General features: G+C 39.3%; 1 protein-coding gene across 1 annotated transcript; it reads right to left on the reverse strand.

Annotated features, from left to right (window-relative positions):
• Nucleotides 1-314: 314 nt before the first annotated feature.
• Nucleotides 315-7,900, reverse strand: LOC133732087 (BEL1-like homeodomain protein 8). The gene is made up of 6 exons (XM_062159551.1): nt 7,481-7,900; nt 6,863-6,992; nt 5,184-6,585; nt 1,940-2,358; nt 1,792-1,852; nt 315-1,400 (listed from the first exon to the last, which is right to left on the reverse strand). Exons 3-6 carry the CDS (start codon nt 6,483-6,485, stop codon nt 888-890), a joined length of 2,295 nt encoding a protein of 764 aa, XP_062015535.1. The 5' UTR covers nt 6,486-6,585; nt 6,863-6,992; nt 7,481-7,900; the 3' UTR covers nt 315-887.
• Nucleotides 7,901-19,240: the final 11,340 nt, after the last annotated feature.

The raw sequence follows: 19,240 nt of genomic DNA on the forward strand, positions 1-19,240 counted from the left end.
AAGACCTTTTACCCCAAAAAACATAGACAAATGAATTTAACGGATGAAGAAAACATAATACTTTAAGCAAATTCAAAGTTTGAAGGGCCCAAACATAATTACCGTTCACCTATAATTTTGTAGTTAGCTGAGATGTAGTTGTAAACCCTAAAAATAAATTCAATCGCAGTCCAATAACATGGTGCTGAAATGATATGGATTAAACGGTGCTCAAAATAATGCTGCAAACCATTGCTGTATACAGGAATGTTATAAAATAACATCACAATTTTTAGGGCAAAGGCGATACTGAAACCGCCTCCTCAACTTAGAGACGCATCCGATGCACATTTGCTTATTATTTCTGATAATCTCAGGGAAAAGGTAGTGACAATAGGAAGCATAAAAGTCGCAGAAGTGTGAGAAAGGTAAAAGGCATTGACCTCCCCCATTAATCACTTGGGCTAGAAATGGATGATTTTCCGCCTACGCTTACATTTCAAATTTTTTTTTCTTGTAATTTAAAAAAAAAAAAAAAAAAAATCAAAGGGTTTCACTCCTACCCTCATGGTGACTCGAACCCATGACTTCGTACATAGGTAGTGGGTGCTCTGTTTTTTTTATTTTGGTCAGACACATACAAATTTCATCTGGTCGTGATTTACGCACCGCACCCTAAGTATCATCCAAGCTCCTTTTCTATCTCATTATCATCCCATCAAGCTCACTCTGTTTAGAATGACCTAAACAGATCTTAGATGATGAACCTATTCATATACACCACTACATTGCTTAAGAGGGTGTACCAAAACCGGAGCCTGGGAGAGCCTGGGATAATTGGAGAGCTGCCTTCTCCTCCTTATTTTCTGCCATACTTCAGCCGACAATGTTGCCATGGTACAAGTGAATTAACCCACAAAATCATGAATCATGTGACCTCCAAGTTGCCGCCTAAGCTGATATTCCTCCTGTTGATGAAATTGTTGTTGTTGTTGCTGCTGCTGCTGTTGGACGTTTTCCACCCCATGCCTGAGCCCCAATGTCAATGACACCGCTCCAAGTCCCCCAACCTCAAGCCCGCTTCGATTGTATGGCACAAAACCCATCAATGCACTATCCATGCTTGATGGAACTTGACATTCTATTCTGGACCTCTTGATCTCCTGACTTTGGTCTACTTCTTCTACATTCGGTGCATCTCTCAAGGAACCTATACCAGAGGATTCCAATTGCCTATCAGTTATAACATGATGCATGCCAAGTTGCTCATTGTTTGGCCTGCTGGTGCCTTCGGTTGGAGAATTTCCATCTTTCCCAGGATCTTGGCAAGCTTCCATGGATCCTCGAGTCTCAAGCATGTGTATTTCTTCAACCATTGGCTTCCACACACGCACTCGGGCATTTATAAACCAGTTTGACACCTGCATTGGTTAAATATATCATGATTAGCCCATAACATTATCCAAATGACCTGATAAATAAATATATTTATATATATTGTATGAGCCCCGCTCATATATGAACTTGCTCTTGATGCTGACACCATGTCCGAGATTGAATTCTCGAATCTAGTAATGCAAGTGGGGATCCCTGCAAGTGGTCCGACTAAATTTTTAATCCAAAACCAAATTGAGTTGGGATTTGAGAATGACCTATAACCATGTATATAAACATGCACGCTGATAGTCTTTCAGCTAGCTGAACCAAGATACCACTAGCTACCTATTTAGTTAAACCAATGGTAATTACCAATTCAACTTGATCATAACTTCAGACATGATAATTACTTGATAAAGGAGATGGTAACCCTACCTGGTTTCTAGACAAACCGGTTTGAGTGGCTAACATGTGCTTATCTGTGTCCGTTGGATACCTAGAACCAAACAGTTGATCACAGTTAAAGCAGAAAAGATGAAAGAGAGATATGAAGTGAAGAGGGAGTTCAACATAATTGACTTACGGGTGAAGAAAATGATCAAAGAGCCATGCTCTAAGGATGGCCACTGAACGATCCGGTAGGCCTCTCTGGGGCCTCCAGACGTGTTGTTGGGGTTCAGAGAAGCCGGCATCGACCCCAGCCGCGGCTTTATGCTTTTGCAAGCCGAGGCCCATATACTTTAGCTTGCCCATGGTTTTATCACTTTTACTATTACCGCCAGTATTACTGGCAATCTTGACTGATGAGAAATCCTCCCCCAAAGCTTTTCTTATGTGCTTGAGCTGATCTTTGATGGAACCAGTAAGACATTTGAAGTGTCTTGAGACCGTGTTGAGAGCCAATGACATGTAGGGAGTCGCAGAACTGAGACCTGCAACTGACTCAAAGGAAGAGACTACCATTTCCATTTGTTGATGATACTGCTTGTACTTTCTGCATACCTTTTTACACACGACAAAATTACCAAAATGCAGTCATAATTCATGAACAGATATTACTGACGAGATCAAGATAGGTGTATATACAACAATTACATGTATGCATTGCATCTAGATGAGAGAAACGGTCTACAATGTTATCAAGAAATGTGCTGCGGGCAGATAGTTTTAGTTATTCCATTAACATACATTAACTTGTAAAGAAGAGTCTTCTTTAGAGTACTATATCAAATGCTTAAGATGTTACGGTGCGAGACAAAAATTATTCAATAATAAACACTCTTATATACGTCTCTCTCCATGACTAAAACCTAACATAAGAATTCAATATATAGTAGGGCTTTGCAATTGCAGGGATGAACTTAGGATCTCCCCTATTATAGATCTACTTGTTGGTTTACTACTATCCTGCACATCAGTGTTCAGTTGTTCCGGCGTGGTCTCAACAATTACAACACTATTTCAGTCGACAATTTGACCAAGAAATAAATAAATATGTTATAAATAGTTTCATAGATTGATTGAATGACACAAATATTCATCGAGTAAAGAGGTCCAACATTTTCAGAGTACTTTCACCAAACTTCGCCAATACTAATGAAAATCAATGGTGATGTACAATCAGCAAGGACGGTTCTTTTAAGCCAATGATGCCATTCCAAGACAACTTGTTTCAGAACTTTTATAAAGTGACTGGAAAACAAGTGGCGTATACTGTAAATGAACATCTAATAATTGCCACGGTCCTACACTCCTACTCATAATACAGTGCAGAGATTTAAATAGTATTAATCCCTCAATGATTATAATTTGGGAGAAGCTAGAAGAACATCTGAATCTAGTGGACGACCTCTGTTAATGAAAGCTGTGGGTTATTTGTATTCTCTGTTGTGTCAATCAAAATTTATTTTAACCTACATTTCCTTACAAAGGTACAATCTCACATTTAGGGTATCTTACGTTGCTGGATGCATGTTAAGTCAACATCAACATGTAAAAATACTAGAAGCAATTATATAATGTTTATTTTTTATTCATTAAGAACCCTAAGCATCATATGTGGGTAAGTTCATAGGAAGAAAACAATCAGCAAAATATTTGAAAAAAAAAAAAAAAAAAATCTTTTTTATGTCCATATAGGTCATCTCCTCTTGTAAATATGAATTGGGGAAGAAAATTGGCACCATAAATTTAGCAATGCTAGCTATCTTTTAGTTAAATTTTAACCAAAATAGCTAAAAAGCTATTTTGACTAGCCACATTTAAAATACAAATTTGTTAGGATAATTTTAGACTGGAAGTAAGAAGTCTTCAATTAATCTAAGTATCTACATATATTATTATCTCCTCTAAATTCCATATCCACCATGCATCATACTAATATATATTTATATATAATTTTAATCTTGAATATGAGATCAATGCTCACCTATCAATCTGTGAAACTGCAACAGTAAATAGTACAATGTGGATAATTTTTTTTTAAAAAAATAAATTTCTTTTGCATAAATATAAACTACTTTGATCATGCATTTATGCATGACTATAAGTAAGAAAGATTAAGGATTCAAATTTGGGATTCAAATTTGCTCACCATTTTTATTTTGTGGTGATATTACCACCTTATTAAAACTTGCCACACATCATGTAGAATTAATTTAATACTTAAAATTTATTTTTTTAATAAAACATCATAATTAATTTTAATTATATTTTATAACACATGACAGTTTTATATTGAGTGGTGGTCCACGGTTCAAATGAGATTAACGCCTAGATATTGTCGATTTCTGATGACTAAGCCATATGGGCACCTCGTTTGTATCCATATTTAGGGCTAATCATGACCATTGTCAAGACCAGGTTGGTATTACTAATCAGTCTTCTAATTAAAGAGATTGTTAGCTACATCTTCTAATTGATCATTATTAATTAGTATCTAATGAATTGTCAATGCACCGATACAGTATTCCTCAGTACATTTGTTTTTTATCTGAAATTAATTCTGCTAAAGTATTCTAATAATTTAATTTTATATTTCACGCTCACCATTTGCTACCAAGAACTTCATAAATTTTGTCCTTAAATATAATGAAAGGGATTGCATTAGTGGGTGTATGATCCATCGAACAGTGATTGATTGATATATCTAGCGGATAAATATCTATCTAATCAATCTTTTATTTTTATTTTTTATGCGATCTATCTAATCAATCTGACTTTTGCAAAACTCTAACCAAGTCAACATCATGGCCCCCACTGTAGCCATTAGATATGTACCAAAATGCAGTTGAAGCTATATGTTTATACCAGTGGTCAATTTCTAGCTCAAGGATAAGAAATAGTAAACCTGGGAGTCTAGTTTTGGAGAAAGCATTACCCTTGTTATGACTTGCGACTCTAAAAGCCAATTATCAAGGACCCCAAGTCTGTCACAAATGCACAATAAGCTTTTGACACATTGCCCTCTTTAATTGAAATGTCCAGAACAATTCTTTCCAAAAATAAAATCTTAAAACTTCCATTCCCAATGCTCTAAAAACATCATTAATTGTTCTTTAAACATGAGATCATATCAATTAATTGGTTCAATATTACTTTGTTTTTGTGACAGTTTTCATATCTAAACTTAAGACTTCTTGTGATCCGGAAATACAAGAACATGCATAAGGGCATCCCCGAAAAAAAAATTAAAATAAAAAAAGGCAACTCAAAACTACTGAATTACCAACACATTATAATGAATTACCTATCTATTTAATAATCACTCATCTCATAATTCATAAAACATCAATTTAGAAGGGAGAGACAAAACATTTAGTACTAACCTCCTCCTGCATGTTTAGGAGCTTTGCCTTCTTCTGTTGGTACTCCGGCCTAAACGACTCAGAAGACGTGCTTGCAGCAGCTCCACCATCACTGCTAATTTCATTCGAACCGTAAAATGCAGAGGATGATGCACCAGAATTATTTCTCCCCATATTAGCAACTACGGAATTTTGAGTTGTATTAGCAGCTTGATCATTCGAGACTGTAATGGAAACAGAAGCAGAAGCACTGGCTTGATCCCCAGATATCCTCTCAGACGCCTCGCACGTTTTGAATGCCTTCGAATTACTAACTCTACAGAATTCTTCCAACAGCTGTTGTGCCGGTTTCAAGAACTTGGAACTCTTCAAAATCGTTGCATATCCAGTGAAAGGACCAAGAGGACCCGTGCTTCTATGATATGCAGCATTACTAGTAGAAGTAGCACTAGTCCCAACTATGTCTTGAAGTGATTTGGTAGTTCCATACGCTTTGCTTATAATTGATGGCTTCATCATCGAACATAAGTAACCGCCAGATTTCCCACTAGCACTTGCTTGCAATTGCTGTGAAGGTGGAGGATTTGAAGAAAGTGATAGAGACAGGCCTTGTTGATTGGAATAATCACTCATAGCACATCTCAATTCTTCGCCCCCGCTCCAGTTATGGCGATTACTCCCAATTGGACGATCCATCCAAGAACTCGAGTTATCGAATCCCAATGTAGTGGATTGATTTACATACCCTTGAGTCCATGAAGCCATTTCTAGCTGATCCTGCTGGCTTCCTCCGGTGGAAGCTGTAGTGACAACATCTTGGAGGGTATTATGGTAAATTGGAGGTGGAGAAGAAAATTGCTGGTAGCCATGGTAAGTACCAGGCTTTAAATTTGATGGTGTGGATGGAGAAATGTTACTTACTTCCCTAACAAACATATGGTGGTTTGAAGTAGTACCACTCGTGTAATTGGTAACCCAATTATCTAAGCTTTGGGGTGGGTTTAGATTTCTCCAATGACCATAATTCTGAGGACTCTCGTCACCTAAATCTTGAGCTGATGATGCAAATGCATGATTTGCATTTATCGAAAAATTGAGAAGTTCTGGGGAGAAGAGGGTCGGATCAAAAAGTAGATTATTGGCATTTCTGACATTTCGAACTTGAACAATATCTGGGTTTTGGTGGGTTGGTGAATTGTTCGGTACATTATGATCTAAATGATGATGGGATAGGTTTGATGTTTGTTGAACTCGCAACTTATCACGGCGGCTTTGCTGAGCTACATGGGTGGATTCACTAGGCCTAAAGCCACTCATCTCCATCAACAAAAAACCACCAAGATTGCTACTTCTGCTTATAGATATACACACTCAAAAATTGGCCGCCTAGAGAGAACTTACCAAGAACATGCAATTCAATTTCCTGCAAAAGTTCAACAATGTTGTCATATAATGCTCTCTATTTTATCTCTATACTCAGCCCTCCAAAAAATTCTGGGATACAACCGTTGTCTACAATATCTCTCACAAAACGTATAACTGAAGTCGCCCGATGTGGATTGTAATATCATATACTGATATACACGGTTGTATCCAAAAATTTCTCCACTCGTACACAGAAAGACCTCGAAGGGAACGAGAAATAGATGGTGAAGTAGAAAACAAAAGCAACAAAATAAAAAAAGGACGAGAGAGTCTACCTTGAGAGTACTTGGCTGAATATTATTTCTCACTCACGTTCAAAGCAGTGGATGATAATCTAACTCGGTCTTCTGTTTAGGCAAGCAGTGGTTTAGCTGCGCGCCCTTACTGTCGGCAACCCAACAAAACCTTCAAAGCAGAAACTGTATTACGACTTGCGACCACACACCAAACGTCGAAAAAGAAAGGAAAACCTCCACTTCAAAACCACACGTTAAGAAATGACCTTTTACTACGTGAAACCCTAATTCTATCTTTAACGCGCCACCACCACTCCATATGCTTAACTAAAAATCATAACCTGAGACATGGACGAGCGTCGCATATACAGATCCAGAAATGGACTTTATTACCCTACTCCACAACCTTATCCATATATAAGCACTTCTTTAATTATAAAAATACTAACTAGTCATTAATGACATCATAATCTTGAAAAACCGTGAAGTAATAGTGGTTTGAAGAAAGACAGAGAAAGAAAAAGCTGTATATGCAGTGATCCATGGAGTCTGTGCAATATTAATTTCTGCACAGATCTCATCACAGTACATGAACACCAACCTACTGCAGAAATTTCAACAATACAGTATCACAGGTTTTACTACTCGCTTAATTACCTGTGAAAAGAAGTTTTGGACGTTCGCTTGTCGGATCTCTATTCAGAGACCAACCCGTAAGAGCTCGAATCCGATTCTTTTTTCCGGTGAAGGGATTTGTGGAGTTGTCGGGTTGACAGATACTGTTAGAAGAGAATAAGAGCTTCAGAGAAACAAATAATTGTGTGGAAGGGAAATAGCTGGCGTTAAAGCGCGCTTTTGATGTTGTTGCAGAGGAGGGTACTTCATCTGGTTGTCCTTGTAAGATGACGCTGCTGCCGTTTGATATAACGGCGAATAATCTTACGGTGAGAAATTTCGTAGTCCGTGAATTGTTTCACGAATTGATGAATTAGGAGGGGAGGGGTCCCATGAACCAGAATAACACCTCTTTTTCTCGTGGAGAGAAAAGAGAGAGGCAACATGTGGTGGTCCTAGGAAACACAGAGTATTACGGAAGAACCATTATAGAAAGAGTGGGATTTACTGTTTAAATAGCTTTCTGTTCATGTTCCAAAAAAAAAAAAACAAAAAGCTTTCTGTCCCTCTAGTTCGGCTGCTTCGGCATACAAGATTAAATTACGGAGATAAATGCAGAACTGAGTCTTTTTTTTTTTTTTCCTGAGAAGAACAAAACTGAGAGTCTAAATTACAAAAATGACCATAGATATATCCACAAAATTCAGATATGGGTGAAACAAAATATTGTTTGGAGGAATAAGTTTGGTGTAAAATCCTAATTTAATTGCGTGACAACTTCATTAGTACTCGCGAAAGTCCGAGTAGCAGGTGCCTCCTAATTGACGTAGCCGCATGCATATGCTAGTCCAACGACATAGCTAGCATCTAGTCATTTTCATCCACCTCTCTCTTTTCGCCTCCTCGGATGTAGTTTTTGCCGCACCGGTTTGTCTGGGGTGCAAGGGTCTTCCTTGTTTTGGTTAGGATCTGTTCAATCAAGGTAGCTCGGTCGTATTTTTGGGCCATTCTTATTGCTTTAAATGGATAACCACCACCGTTGATCAACATGATAACCAAACTAGATATAAGTTTGAGATTCGAGTCACCTCATGATTTGGATTTGAGATGTAGGTCTTTAATTAGCTCGTGTTTATCAAATAAGGATGTGAGTTCGTAGCAGGTAGGATAATTTTGTGCTGTCAACTCGTATCGAGATTGCTTAGTCGTCGGGACACCGTTAGTATCTTTCAAACATCCGGATCAATGCATCTAATGATGTCGAACGAACAATGAATGAAGTGAATTTGAAGAACATATGGATCGGCGCAAAAATGATAAAGTATTCGAAGTAAGCACTATGCAAGATTGGGCTCCAAATTAATTGATAATTATAATACATGAACCGCGAGACGAGTCAATCGTATGAACTTTTTGCATATCTAAAGTCGTTAGAGGCCTCAAATTAGCATTTTAATATTTTAATTCACTCAGAGTTTTATTTAGTTTAATTATTTCTTTTATTTTAAACTAATGGGCATGATATGTCTTTTGTTAGCGTCCTAACATTAAAAATAAAAAAGAATAATAATAAGAACCCTCTTAATAATTATGATCTAGCGCTCTGCTAGGGCTTGTGGAGCGGCGCATCCTACACGTTCTCCATTCATGAGCTTTCTTCAGGCTTCGGCCTTGTCATGTTTGCCTTCGTTGTGGTCATGGGAACAATGTGTGTTACGGGGATTGTTGGTGCTAGTGTTGGTTTATAAGAGAACCAAGAGATTGTTGGGTCAGCAGTGAAGGGTGGTAGAGGCTGTTAGGTGGAGTGGGATTTGAGCGATATAGGATCAGGATCGTTGCGGCGGTCGGCTTCAGGCTTGATTGCTGCGAGAGCGGGTATCAGTGGTTGGGTATCTATCGTTTGTGGTAGTGATAGCGTTCTCTGGCAGAATTGGGGTGGTCGTCGATTCGCTACATCGGTGGTCGAGGATGATGAGATCAGAGACGAATCCAGTCCTTCTTTGGTGGCGGCGGTCATTAAAGTCGATCTGAGATTAGGTTTTGACGATGGTGGGGGAGTCTAACTTCCCCTGCCAAAATTGGATCTGACTTTGTTGTGCTTTGAAGTGGGCTCTGGCTGCAGTGGCATTTATGGTGGCGACCGTAACATTTGCAGCGGCAACAGGGGGCTTTTGCAGCGGGGGCAATGCTAACGATGGGCCTGATGAGTGGGCCAGTTGCTTTAATGCTAGGGTTTCGAGTGAGAAGAGCTGTTGGACTCGAAACAAGATGTTGGGCTTGGGGTGGATTTACTTGTATCCTGGGCTTTTAGTTTTTATACTTAGCTTTGTTTTCAAAATAGGTTTTCTTCCTTTTGTACACAAGGATGATGAGCCTATTTTTTTTCTTTTGTTTTTTTTAGAGGGGAAGATCGACAAGAGAAATGCTGCTTCTTGGTTAATTTTATTTGTTCATGAGGTAGCTCTGTTTTTTTTTTTTTTTTGTGCTTGATAAAAAAAAGGTGGGAGTGCTAGGGGTGTACTTAATAGTGTGCTCTATGTAATGACCTTTTTTAACGACCTTAACGGGCAAATCATAATTATACTGCTTGTTGAATTGAGTGATGGATGACCTTTACAACTCAAAAAAAGTGTCCTAACATTTTAAAGTGGTATTTAATTAAGCATTCTATTATGGTTGCTACACCTATCTTTCGTTTTATCAATCCTCAATAAAATCACTTATTCTCAATTTCTTGTTGATTCCAATTTTCCATCTTTAAGGTTTATCGCTTGCAAACCCTTGTTACTCAGCTGCATCATCTAATTATGTTCTGAGACAAAAAATTTGGCCCTTAGTAATTAAATGTTTTGAGTGATAAGGGTGGGTCTCTATATGTAACTTCACTCACGTGCAAATTAATTTCTAAGTCTGAATGTGGCCCACTATTACGTTTAATTGTCCAAGCTTAACGACCTATTAGATGTAAGTAAAGTTATGGAACGTTAACATTTCTCGACATGTCATATTTCATGTAATATTTACCACTTTGAGGACTCATGTGGTAACTAGAAAAAAATCTTCATTAAGGTAAATAAAGTCCTCATTAAAGTAGAGTAGATAATTAGAAAAAATTTCTCATTAAAGTAAATAAGGTTCTCATTTGAGTAATTAAGTTTTAAAAGTGGTAATTGTATGCATGGGCTTGTCCACATATTGCCCTAAAATTTTGGGGAAATTTTTTATCTTCTATATATAGTGTTATTAAAATGTCATTGTTTTAATGTTGAAGCCCACTTGAAAATAATTAAAGATCGATCTCCAATCTCTTTTCTGTCACTCATCAGCAATTCAACATTCGTTTACTTCTTCACTCTCGTTTCTACCGCCAATCAACCACCGCTTGTTCTCTTTCTGATACTCTCGCCTCCCAGCCTCTGTTGATGACTATTGACAGTTCCTCCAATTTTGGTGACCATCGTTTACTTCACTAAACAATTTTGGCAAGTATGCCTCTATACCCAATTTCTGATCTTATTATTTACTAAACTAATTTGTTGTTTCCCTGGACATGTTGGTGTTTTGTTTTTTTGGTTCTGGTCATTCACCCAAATTCTTTAAAACACCGGCTAAAGCCTGGATGTGTGGTTTTTGAAACAATTGTAAAGTCCAAATCACATACCTTATTATTATTATATATTATTTCTTTTTTGAGGTATACAAATGAACTCTTTTTTATATTTCAATGCAAGCTCCAAGACTTTCATTTACCATAACACATCATGATACTTTTTACACTTGTATCGAAAATAAATTTAGGATTCACTCATACGAAAAGACACCTAATATGTAGCTCATTTTATTTTTGAATCCTAGATCCCTCATTGATTGTACGTATGTAATATGTTACCATATTGTATAATTTTCTATTAAATGTTGCATTTTAACGCAAAAGACTCTTAAAATAATAAAAAAAATTGGCCAAACTTGCGTAGCAATATTCAAAGTCATATTGATCCTTTCTCCAATATTTTTCATAAAACATGAATTAGCGATATATTTACCATCAATAGTTTTTTTTTTTTTGAAAGAAAAGTTCATTGATCTAGCGATTAAAATCGCTTAAGAGGGCATCCCAATGGGGAGCATACAAATGCCAGAAATGCCTAAAACTTTGAGCTAAGCTAGAACAAACTAGAAGATGTACTACATCAACCAATCGTTCTTGTACAATTAAATTCTGCTCTAAAACTTTTCTAGAGAAACTAGTAAATTCTAAAGGAGGTAAGTACACATTGTCTTCAAGATAATTACCAACAACGAAACCATTGTCATGATCTTGAGTGCTGTAAACCCAACAATCAGAATTTACGATCCGGGCATGTAGAAGATCAGTAGACCAACGAAGACTAGACTCGACCCAGCATAAGGGACACTGCTCGCCAAAGCACACAATTGTGGTACTCACAGCGTGACTATACCGAGCTTTTTTAATTTATAGAATCTAGAAACACTCACTCCACCTGCAAACAAACGTAGCACACCCAGAAACTTTGTCCAAATTAACATAGAAGCAAACGAGAAGTCACCCGGGTCCCAGATCCAGACCCATGGAAAGGTCTGGCCCAACGGATGGGCCCAACACCATCCCGTAAGGAGAACCCAGATTACTCTGGGCACCCCACGCAGAGAAACCAAGCACCACCGCCGGCTACTACCTGGCGGGATTTGCAACCATCTTCTCCACCAGAACAAGAGCAACCACCAAAGGATAACCCAGCTGCCACCGTGCAAGAGAACAGAAGCCCGTCGAACCCAATATTGACATCGCCGCTCTAACCAAACCGGACTGAACTCCACCAGTCGTGTCTGCACCAGTACAAACCAGATCAACTCGCTTGGTGACCAATCTCTCCTCCACCACTCGCCGACTAGGAGCGGCTGCACTCCATCTACAGGACCACTAGGATCCCACAACACCAGAGAGCCCCAAACCTGAAGCCATAGCGCAAAGGACACCCGGCCAATCAGAGCCCTTGCCGTTGTCGGAAAATCGTCCCGTCGGAGGATGACAGGCATGCAGCCATAGTGAAGAGAACTCGTACGCTGGAGCGAACGCTGGAGAGGAGGTGAAGGAGCCCTCCAAGGAGAATACCTATCGGCGGCGGCGCTAGGGTTTAGAGAGCTCTCGCTCTCTCCCATCTCTTAAGCTGTTAAGTGTTATCTCCAACTCGACTTTGAAGCCTTGATTAAAAAAAACTGAATGACATTTACCATCAATAGTTAACACCTCCTAAACAATTTCTTTTGAGAACAATTAACAAGTTGTTTCTATTTTAGATCTGATATTAAGTTGTAATTTTTTTTTGCCTTTTTAAATGTTGTTTCTATGTTGAAGGATCTCCCACTAATGTGCGATCATTCTGGAGGACAGGTTTACTTACTTTTTCTAAACTTTACCACCCAACAATCTATATCACGTATCATGCAACTTGAATTTTCTTTAAAATTAATAATGCAATTGTCATTATCATCCTGTAACCATTAAGAGTCAAAGGCTCAAAGCTCTCGTAGTATTCTCTTCTTTCGTAGGGGGGTCCCCTGAAGGCCACACCTCGCCAATTCATGTAGGTTTCGCTGACCCACAAAACACTACGTGTAAAACCATAATTGGTAGTACCATTGGCCCTGAGATATATTGGACAGAGAGCTCACTGGAGATTACGTCACCTGCGCATTTTGTACTCCACGTCTTGGGCCAGCTTTGATTGTGAACCGCCCAGATCTTTTGCTTCAAGACATGGGTTTTTGTCACCGATTACCGATAAGAAAAGCTGATTTAAACCCGGCCAGTTACGTGTCGTACGGTAAAGACTGTTTTGTTCTCAACACACTCACTCTCACTCTCACTACCAGTCCCAGTTCTATACGCCTCGTTAGGCTCGTTATCAATTTGCGTAACCAGTCCCCACCGTCTTTCGGATCCGACGGTGAAGGTGGTGATGATGATGCTGAACAGAGTCGCAGAAAGAGAAAGCCGGATGCCGTGTTTGTAAGACAAAAGGCAATATATACGTGGGCTTTGGCCAAAAAGGGTAAAGGACTAGAATATGGCGGGAGGCGTTGGATTGAGATCCTAGGGCTGAGAAGAGTTAGGGGTTTTGGGGTTTTGTGTTTGGGACTTTGGGGTCCTGGGTATTGGCGCCCTCTCTTGGTGATAGTCCAATCATAATAAAGAAGGCTAGGGCACAGCTGGGATGTCGTGGTTCAGATTATGTAGCTGGATGACCCACGTGGTCGTAGGGGGAGTAGCGACAGGAGAATAACAGACGGGCAGGCTAGGGTTGAAAGAGTTTATGCAGCTGTAGAGCCTGTGAGTAAATCAAGAAAGCGATCTCATTTCGAGCTCCTACCGGAACAGATATACTGTAAGTCTGTGTTTGTTTCACAGATTTTGGGTATTGAGAAAAGAATGTCATTCATTTTCTGTGTTTGAGAGTGACAATGAAAGGGAAAATGCTTCCTAATAGAAAGGAAAAAGAGGTGGAAAATGATTTCCCCCAACCCACCCCAGGATCCACTTTCTCAATGAAAAGGAAAATGATTTATTTCCTTTCCACAAACCAAACAGAGCCAGGCTTTGTTTGATTTAGGGGAATATAGAAAGAAACTAATTACTTTACATTACAGAGGGATGATTTTTAGTTCAAGTGTTTAATTATTGCGTAAATCTTTCATACTGTGTAAAAAACAATCGGCTCACAAATTTTTCAAATATAATATTCAAGCCACATTTCGTTTTGAAGTTTTTTTTACAAACTTGAGTGTTGAAGTCAGTTTAAGTTATTTTATGAAAGAATGTCAAAAATAAGTGCCTAAATGATATATATTAAAAATTATTATTAAGTACATGCAAATTATTAGGGAAATTCGTCCAAACAGTGTCTGAACTTTTCCAAACTATTAATTTTCATACCTATACTTTGAAAAATGTCATAATGGTACCTGAAGTTTTGGCCCCGACCCAATTTCCATACCTGGCAACAGTAAAAACGTTAACTCTGTTAACTTTTGAGGGGTAATTTCGTCCCTTCACCTAATCTCTGCATACACCTCACCCTTCCATTACCACTCCAGCAAAAACGACATAGCCCTCCTCAGCTCCTTGTAGTTCAACCCACCCGAACCCTCCTTCCCGGATCCATTCACCAACACCTGAGGAGCACTGAACTGCACCAGAGGCACCGTCGTATTCAGAATCGAAACGCGCCTGGCGGTCGACGCCGTGGTTGGGGCGGTTAGCGACCGTGAGCAGCAGCTCGACCAGGCCGTCGAGCATGTAGTCGGCGGCGATGACGATCGCGGTGACGGAGAGCATGGTATGCTCCTTGAGGGCGAGGGTGACGTGGACGCCATCGGCGGGGGTCTGGATCAGGGCGCGGAGGGTTTCGATGAGGCGGTGGAGGGTTTTGGGGAGGGAGTCCGGGTCGGATGTGAAGAGCGGGTCGAAGAACTCTTCGAGGAAGACGATGAGCTGGAGGTTGAGAGGGAATTCGCGTCTGTTGAGACAAGATAGGGCTTGGTCGATGAGGATTGGGTACGCGGAGGTCCACCGGTGGCGGCGTTCTCTCAGGTTCACACCTCACTACAATTCAACCGTCGATCCCAAATTCCACTAGTGATAATCTCGAATTTGACCGTGACAAGCTTTGCAATCTTTGTCTAAGGAAGCCATTGCTAGGATCTTCGGCGACTCCCTCGACAAACCCACCAAACCACGCGCCATCGCTGTCTCTGTGGTCGGGTTCTGCGTGTTCTGCTGCAGACATCTCCAGCTCTGGTTCCCCTTCACCATGTCCAAAGCCTGCAACGTCTACTGCGCCAATCTCAAAAGCTGCCTCTTCCTCTCCATCGCTCTCCTCCCCAAATTAAGGTTCTGGAGACTGATTTGGGAGAAAAGGATTAGGGAAGTGAAGGGACGAAATTACCCCTCAAAAGTTAACGGAGTTAAAGTTTTTACTGTTGCCAGGTATGGAAATTGGGTCGGGGCCAAAACTTCAGATACCATTATGACATTTTTCAAAGTATAGGTATGAAAATTAATAGTCTGGAAAAATTCAGACACTGTTTGGACGAATTTCCCAAATTATTATTGTAAAAGTGTTTTGTCGTTAGCCTCAGCCACTACCCGCTCACCCAGTCACCCCCACCTAAAATTTGAACGTGTAAAACTTACAACGTTGATCATTTTATATTTGAAATCAAAGTTAGTTTACCCAAGATGGTATTTCATGAATATAATTTACGAATTAAATAGAAAAAATATAAACTAATGGTGTTAGAAAAGAGGTTTTAGACTTTTAGCCTCTAGTTTTATGTTGTAGTCATTTTACCTATAAAAGAATAAAAAGAATCTCAATCGGAATTATTAACTTGTTATCGCTATTACTTTTTGCATGCTATCACTTGTAATAAATTTTTTTAACTTTAAGTACGTTTGTACAATATCTTACATGAATTTCAAGCGAGATAAAATATATCTCCGAGTCTAGAAAAAAAAATAGTATTTTAAAGATCAATACGAACATGTCAATTTTGGAATATTAATATCAACATATCATTGTAAATTATTTACGTTTTATTAGTTGCTACTTTTTAAAGAAAAGATAAAAAAAAGTAATTTAAAAAAAAAAAAAAAAAAGAGGAAGCAAAAATTTTCTTTTCTTTTTCCAACCATTTTGGCTTGATTTTGAAACTATTTAAAAACATTGCAAAAGGAACAATGTCTGACTGAGGATAGCTATAGCTAGCCCTTGATTAATGACTTCATTCTATCACCTCAACTCAGGACTGGTTCCGTTTAGTCAATGTTCTCTTTATTATTTCTTCATTTTCAGGTTCTCCAAGCTTGCTTTTATTTTTATTTATTGATATGACCGAGCTATCTTTTCAATGATTTGAATTTGGATGTGATAACACAACTGCCACTCATTTTTGATGGATAGCCAGGAACAGACTGCCCTCCAGTTAATAATTGTTGTCATCCAGTGAACTCAATTGCAATTGCCAATACTACAAAATTTGCTCCAAAAAGAAAAATATAAAGAAACTGAACTTCAACTTCTTCCATTTATTTATCCTTCTCAAGACACCAGTCATTTTTTTTTTTTTAAGAAGAAAATTCAAAGATACTCGAGATATATATATATAATTTTTTTTTAATTATATATATATATAATTTTTTTTCTTCATCCAAATACTTCATAGTCTGTCCTGACTTGATATCTCTATGACAATCCGCACTGTATTGGTATGATTTTCAATTCAATGCCTCAAAAAACAACCAAATATTTCAGTGGCCGGCTCACCCAAAAATAAAAATTTTATAAGCAGGTTGAAAAGTAATAGGCTAAAAAAAAGGGACCTCGACCGTAGGGAAACTACCCAGTGGCGGAGTCATGTTGGGGCCTACTGGATCCCGTGACCCAATAAAGTTTATATATTTTCAAGTTTGTTCATATACAATGTGATTAGTCTGGCACAGTGGAAGCTTGATTAATTGGCAACAATTGGATCAGGGGTTGGAGCTACCATGTACGAATAGTTTTTCTGTTTTTTGTTTTGTCTTTCTGGCCTCAACATTTATGTTTTATATATAATATTATTAATATATATTATGTTTTGGACATTTACACTAGTTTTGAAATTGCTTTAATATAGTTTTAGACAATAAAAGATATCATTTTGGGTGTTTTTTTTCATTCTTTTATTTGTCAATGAAATTTTTTTTTTCTTTTATGGAGTTTTAATATTTTGTGAGTGTCTCACTTGACATCAAATCCTAGCTCCGCCTCTGAAACTACCCGTGTGGGTCTTTATACCCAAGGGACTAAAGAGGACCCAAGGAACAAGAGAAAGATGAAAATTCATAAATGTGTGAATAGGGGGAATAATGAATGAAGGAGTTCCATGTAATCGCAATGACCATTCATGAGCAGTAGGTCCAATCTGAAAGAGAAAATCCATGTAATTGGTTTGGACAAGAGGAGGAGAGAAGCCTATGCATGATATGAAAGGCTTCGCTGCAAAAGCCAGCCAACAAGAGGAGGATCACATCAATACATTATTTCATTAGTATCTTTTTATGGAAAAAGGATTGGTTTTGAGTGAGGACGGGACCATAGGGCATGTGAAGTGGTCAATTAACAACATATAATCATGGAAAACAAACAAAAGCGAAAAAAGTTACTTGTAAGTAAACAAAAACCCCGTTCGGAAATGGAAAGCTCTTGGGGGTGAAGTGATTCCTATACAACAGGTTCAACAATTAGCTTTTGCTCATTTGGGTAATGCTTTGAGCCTTTCATTGATAGGCATTGGCTTTTGGTGCCAAACTTGATTTAATTCTTTAGGGCAATCAAGTTTTGGTCGTGGGCCACTGCCAACTTGAAGTGGGTTGTGGTGGCGCATGTGAAGTTAAATTGGCCATAATTTGCAAAGGGTGTGCCTGGAATTTGTTCTTGACCCTAGACATCATGTGTGTTAAAGTATGAGAGAATTAGTAACAAACATTATTGTTTAAATGTAAAAGGAGTTAAAAATGTTCCCACCTGGCTTTCTCTTAACGTTTAAAAAATGTTAATTTTATCGTACCTATGCATGCGGAGTTGGTACCATAAAGCGCCACTTATTTGAATAGCAACATTAACATTAACATTAACAGAATTTTTTTGCCACTTGAACAAAAAAATGAGAGCTTTACCCCTCTCTCTGGCGGCGGCAAACCCTAGCTTTAGGGTTTTGCTCGTCGCGAACCTTGGCCTCCGATGAGTCTCCTTCTCCTCGTGAAGCCTGTCTATCGTCCTCCTCGAGGTCGTGCTTCCCCTCTGTTCAACCTGTGGGTTGTGGAATCCGTTTTTTGGAGTGCTTCTCGGACTTTTGTGGTGCTAACAGGAAGTCTTTTCTGGAGTCCGATTGCTTGAGAGATATTTGCCGGAGGAGAGCTTTCTCCAGAATGGATTTGTGGGCGGCAATTCGAATTTGGGATCCTGGATCTATTTATTCTTTTTCGCAGGGGATGAGATGTTGCTGCGATGGTGGCCAGGCAGGCTTGGCGGTGGTTGCCGGTGACAGAGGAGGTTGGGATGCAATCCGATTTGGGAGGTTGAAGGCATCCGGAGGTGATTGCTGGCTGGGTCCGATCTGGTTTCCTAGGTCGGTCTGGGCTGGTGGTTCTCTGCAGATGGCTTCTATCATTCTAGGTTCGCAGGCCTCTCATTCTTCTGGTGGTGGTCAATCTTGGTCTTCTGGTGGTCTGGCAGCAAGGTCCGGGTGGCGCCGGTGGAGTCCACCGTTGCTGGGTTTCTCCCTCCGGTTTGCTTTCTTCTCTCAGGTGAAGGCGGCGCTACGTTTTGCTTCCGGAGGAGATGGCAGCGTGGCAGTCCGATCCGGCGGGATGCCCAGTCACCTGGGTGTCCAGAGTAGTCTCAGCTAGGCCTGTTCTTGGGTTTCCAATAGGTTGGGTGCCTAGAGCAGCTCTGATTGGGATTGGGCTTTTGTTGATTCTGAGGCATCCGCTTCGAACTCTGTTTCGGGGCGAATTTGGATCCGTATTTGGGACCCGGGTGGCACACAAATCCGAATCTTGGATCCAAGACAACCACTCATATTGATTTGGTATTAGTTCTGGTTCTTAAGAGTTCGATTGCTAATTTTCGAGTTTCTGACACCCTCGGTTACTTTCGAACTCCTGGAGAGCGAATCACCTCTCCTAAGTGATCATATCACCGGTCTCGGTTACGGTTACGGTTACTGTTACATTTA

This window comes from Rosa rugosa, chromosome 2 (assembly GCF_958449725.1).
Source record: "Rosa rugosa chromosome 2, drRosRugo1.1, whole genome shotgun sequence".
In the NCBI taxonomy this organism is placed as follows: Eukaryota; Viridiplantae; Streptophyta; class Magnoliopsida; order Rosales; family Rosaceae; genus Rosa; species Rosa rugosa.